General features: G+C 39.7%; 1 protein-coding gene across 2 annotated transcripts; it reads right to left on the bottom strand.

Moving 5' to 3' along the window:
• Positions 1-2,185: 2,185 nt before the first annotated feature.
• On the bottom strand, positions 2,186-3,235 carry LOC118853849 (poly(rC)-binding protein 2-like). Of its 2 annotated transcripts, XM_036764081.1 has the most exons (2): positions 2,662-3,235; positions 2,186-2,565 (listed from the first exon to the last, which is right to left on the bottom strand). In XM_036764081.1, the coding sequence occupies exons 1-2, from the start codon at positions 3,233-3,235 to the stop codon at positions 2,186-2,188; spliced, it is 954 nt and encodes a 317-aa protein (XP_036619976.1). The 2 variants fall into 2 exon arrangements, with proteins under 2 accessions (XP_036619976.1, XP_036619975.1); XM_036764080.1 differs by having other exon boundaries at positions 2,186-3,235.
• Positions 3,236-5,303: the final 2,068 nt, after the last annotated feature.

The raw sequence follows: 5,303 nt of genomic DNA, 5'->3' as shown, positions 1-5,303 counted from the left end.
TGGAAGAACTCAAAAAGAATTTTGAAAATCAAATAAAAGAAGTAGGGAAGAGAAATGACAGTGATACAAGAAAACCATGAAAAAGAAGTCAAGAACTTGGTAAAGTAGACACACACACACACACACACACACACACACACACTCACACATACACAAATACTGAGTAAAATAACACCATTGGGAAAAAAAAAGACTAGGCCAAGTGCTAAAATGGGTCCAAAAAAGCTAATTAGTAGAAGAATGTCTCAAAAAGTAGAATTGGCCAAATGGAAAAGGAAGTCCCAAAGCTCATTGGAGAAAATAATTCCTTAAAAATTAGAATAGAGCAAATGGAAGCTAATGACTTTATGAGAAACAAAGAAACAAAACCAAAAGAATGAAAAAAAATAGAATACAATGTCAAATATTTCACTGGAAAAAAAAATTACCTGGAAAATAGATCCAGGAGAGAAAATTTAAAAAAATTTTGTCCACCTGAAAGCCATTATCAAAAAAGAGCCTAGATATCATCTCTCAAGAAATTATCATGAAAACTCCTCTAATATTCTAGAACCAAATATTAAAAGAGAAATTGAAAGAATCCACTGATCACCTCCTGAAAGAGACATCAAATTTAAAATAGCCATGCATATTATAGCCAAATTCCGGAATTCCCAGGTCAAGAAGAAAATATTGTGAGCAGCCAGAAAGAAACAATTCAAATATCATGGAACCACATTCAGGATAACACAAGATTTAGCATTAAAGGATCAGAGGGCTTGTAATATGATATTCCACAGAGCAAAGCAACTAAGATTACAACCAAGAATTATCTGCCCAAGAAAACTGAGTATAATTCTTCAGGGGAAAAAAATGGGCATTCAGTGAGAGAGAGGACTTTCAAGCATTCTTGAGGAAGTGTGAGTGTCTGTGTGTCTCCTTTGCCAGAGCTGAATAGAAATTTGACTTTCAAATACAAGTTTCAGCAGAAGCATAAAAAGGTAAACTGTAAAGGGAAATCATAAGGGACTTAATGTTAAACTGTTTACATTCCTACATGGAAGGATGATATTTGCAGCTTATAAGAACTTTCTCATTAGGGTAGTTAGAAGGAGTGTATATATAGACAGAGGGAAAAGGTATGATTTGAATATGAAGGGATGATGTGTAAAAAAAAAAATTAGGGGTGAGAAAAAATGTGCTGGGAGAAAGAGAAAGGGGGAGGTAGAATGGGGTGAAATATCTCACATAAAAGAGGCAGAAAAAAACTTACAATGGGAGAGAAGAGGGGAGAGGTGAGGAAGAGTGAGTGAACCTTGCTCAAATCAGAATTGGCTCAAAGAGGAAATAACATATGGACTCATTTGAGTATAGAACTCTATCTTATGCTACAGGAAAGTAGGAGGGGAAGGGAATAAAAGAAGGGGGGTGATAGAAGGGAGTGCAGATTGGAGCAAGGGATAATAAGAAGCAGAACACTTTTGAGGAGGGACATGGTGAGAGGAGGGAAAGAAGAGAAGAAATGGAGGAAAATACAGTTAGCAATAGTAACTGTGAAAAAAATAAGCAAGTTAAAAGATAAAAGCCTCATTTCCCAAACATATAGAGAACTGAGTCAAATTTATAAAAAAACAGAGCCTTTCCCCAAAAAATATGATCAGTCTTCAGATGAAATGATCAAAACTATCTATAGCCATTTGAAAAAAAAAATTCTAACTCACTGTTGATTGGAGAAAAGCAAGTTAAAATAATTCTTTTTTTTTCTATTCACAAGGAAAAAGCTCCAGTCCATCTTTTAACTTTTCTTTGAAAAATTCCTGACATTACAGAACTAAACTGAAATGTATTAATATTCCACTCTTACATTTCAATGACAAAAACAGAAAAAAATTCATGACTCTTCCCTCCCCAAAAAAAACAAAAACAAAACAAAAAAAAAAAAAACAGGGAGAAGCTTATAAAACTAAATATGGTTCTCAGCCTTAATGGCTGAACAGAGAAAGGAATTAAAACACTGTAATTAAAAAAAATCATGAGTGGATGGTAAAGTTGTGTAGTAACTGAAAATTTAAACTATTTAAAACCTGGAATCGCTGACTGTTCAGAAACTACACAGATGGATCATGGGTGGTGAATAGCAGAAGGGGGTTATGGGTGAGTCTGCATTGTTCTAGCTGCTCCCCATGCCACCCGTCTCTGAGGGAAGTCAGATACTGATTAGATACTGGGCCAAGCTAACGCTGGCAGCAGATCCAGTGATGGTAATCTGCCTATCAGTAGATCCTTCCACTGGATTGGCAATTTTGATCTGAGCCCCAGACATCTGACGAATCTCATTGATTTTGGTGCCTTGATGCCCGATTATGCAGCCAATTAAGTCATTTGGAATGGTGAGTTCATGAGAAGTAGTCTGAGCAGATGCATCTAAACCCCAACAGCCTTTCACCTCTGGAGAGCTGGATTCAATGCCACTGAATGCAGTGTTGCCATGCATCATGGGAAAGTGAGACTGTTGCATTGCCAACTGGTGCAGCTTGGTCAAATCTTGCTGTGGAATGGCATACTGTCCTTGAATGGTATAGGCCTCTAGAGGTGGTCCCTCCAGGTCAGGGTTGAGGCACATGAACGGGGTGGTGTGGGGAAAGCTCGCACTGTCACTGCCCATGCTGTACTTGTCCTTACCACCTGAAAAGATGACTGGGGAGATGGACTGCTTGGATGGGTACAGGATGGTCACGCCCTTGGGGGGAGACTCCAACATGACCATGCAGATCTGTTTGACACACTCAATGATAGATTGCGGGATGCCAGCAATAGTGATGGCCCGCTCAGTTGAGTTTGGTAGCATATCCCCTGCCACCTGGACCTGAGGCCCTGTACTCTCTCTTATTTCCTTGATCTTGCATCCTCTTTTTCCAGTGAGAGATCCACACTGGCTAGCAGGGACCACAAGCCTCAGGGTGACTGTGGGTCTACTGGCAGCTGTACTCTTGGTCATAGAGCGGCTGATGTCCTCTTCCAGTTTGTCAATAATGATTGCAAAGGCTTTAAAGATGGCATTGGTGGGTCCAGCCAGAGTAATTATTCTCTCAGGAGAATTCCCTTCTGAGGTGTTGATACGCGCACGACTCTCTTCACGCATCTTCTTGACCGATTCTCCTTTCTTTCCAATAATGCTTACAACTTCCTTACCGTGAATAAGTAGCCAGATGGTGAGAGTGACATGCAATCCGCCTGCAATCACACCGGTGTCCATGCCAAGCAGTGTTCTGGGGATTTGGACTTTGTAAAGTGGTCAAGTCTTTGGTCACTGGTGGGAGTGGAAGCCAAAAACTTCGGGGGCGACGTGAGTGAAGGGGAAAGGGGGAGCAGGCGGAAAGGGAAGGGCGGGAGGCTGGGGGCGGAACAATAGGGACGGGCGGGAAGGTGGGGGGGGGGCACCCACCAGCGGGCGGAGGAGGAAGCAACTACTTGCTAAAGGTGACCCAAAAAATAGTGAAGAAAATAACACCTTAAAAATAGACTAACCCAAAAGGCAAAAGAGTTCCAAAAAGCCAATGAGGAGAAGAACTCCTTAAAAGGCAGAATTTATCAAATGGAATAGGAGGTCCAAGAGACCACAGAAGAAAATACCACCTTAATATTAGATTGGAGCAAGTGGAAGATAGTGACTTTATGAGAAATCGAGATATTATAAAACAGAACCAAAACAATGAAAAAATGTAAGACGATGCGAAATATCTCATTGGAAAAACCACTGACCTGAATAATAGATACAGGAGAGAAAATTTAAAACTTATTGGACTACCTGAAAGCCATGATCCAAAAAAGAGCCTACACATCATCTTTCAAGAAAGCATCAAGGAATACTGCCCTGATATTCTAGAGCCAGAGGATAAAATAGAAATTAATAGAATCCACTGATTGCCTCTTGGAAAAGATACAAAAAAGAAAAATCATAGGAATATTGTCTCCAGATTCCAGAGCTCCCAGGTCAAGCAGAAAATAATGCAAGCAGCCTGAAAGAAATAATTTGAGTACTGTGGAAACACAATCAGAATAACACAAGATCTAGCAGCTTCTACCATAAAGGATTGAAGGGCTTGGAATATGATATCCTGGAGGTCAAAGGAGCTAGGATTAGAACCAAGAATCACTTACCCAGAAAAACTGAGTATCATGCTCCAAGGCAAAATATGGATTTGCAATGAAATAGAGGACTTTCAAGCTTTCTCAGTGAAAAGACCAGAGCTGAATAGAAAATTTGACTTCCAAACACAAGAATGAAGAGAAGCATGAAAAGGTAAACAAGAGAGAGAAATCACAAGGGACTTACTAAAGTTGAACTGTTTTGTTTACATTCCCACATGAAAAGATGATGCATGTAGTTTGTGAGACCTTTCTCAGTATTAGGAAGGGAAGGGGATATATATATATATATATATATATATATATATATATAGAGAGAGAGAGAGAGAGAGAGAGAGAGAGAGAGAGAGAGGGAGGGTACAGAGCAAACTGAATATGAAGGGATGATATCTAAAAAAAATAAAAAAAATTAAATTAAGGCATGAGACTGGAATATATTGAGAGAGGGAGAAAGGGAAAGATAGAATGGGGTAAATTATCTCACATAAAAGTGGCAAAAAAGCAGTTCTGTTGGAAGGGATGAGGGGGCAGGTGAGGTGGAATGAGTGAATCTTGCACTCATTGGATTTGACTCGAGGAGGGAATAACATACACACTTAATTGGGTATCTTACCCCTCAGGAAAGTAGGGGGAAGGGGATAAAAAAGGGGGGATAATAGAAGGGAGGGCAGTAGAGGGAGAAAGTAATCTAAAGCAAACACTTTTGAAATGGGACAGGGCCAAGGGAGAAAATTGAATAAAGGGGACAGGATAGGATGGAGGGAAATATAGTCTTTCACAACATGAATACTGAGGAAGTGTTTAACATAATGATGCATGTGTGGCCTATGTTGAATTGCTTGCCTTCTTAGGGAGGGTGGGTGGGAAGGGAAGAGGGGAGAGAACTTGGAACTGAAAGGTTTAAAATCAAATGCTCAGAAGAAAAAGTTGTTTTTGCATGCAACTGAGAAATAAGATACATAGTTAATGGCTGACAATTTTTAAATTTTTTTAAATTTAATATATTTAATATATTTAGTTTTCAGCATTGATTTTCACAACAGTTTGAATTATGAATTTTATCCCCATTTCTACCCTCCCCCCACTCCAAGATGGCATATATTCTCATTGCCCCGTTCCCCAGTCAGCCCTCCCTTCTGTCACCCCACTCCCTTCCCATCCCCTTTTCCCTTCCT

Source organism: Trichosurus vulpecula, chromosome 6 (assembly GCF_011100635.1).
Source record: "Trichosurus vulpecula isolate mTriVul1 chromosome 6, mTriVul1.pri, whole genome shotgun sequence".
Taxonomy (NCBI): domain Eukaryota; kingdom Metazoa; phylum Chordata; class Mammalia; order Diprotodontia; family Phalangeridae; genus Trichosurus; species Trichosurus vulpecula.
This window is presented reverse-complemented; position numbering and strand designations above follow the sequence as displayed.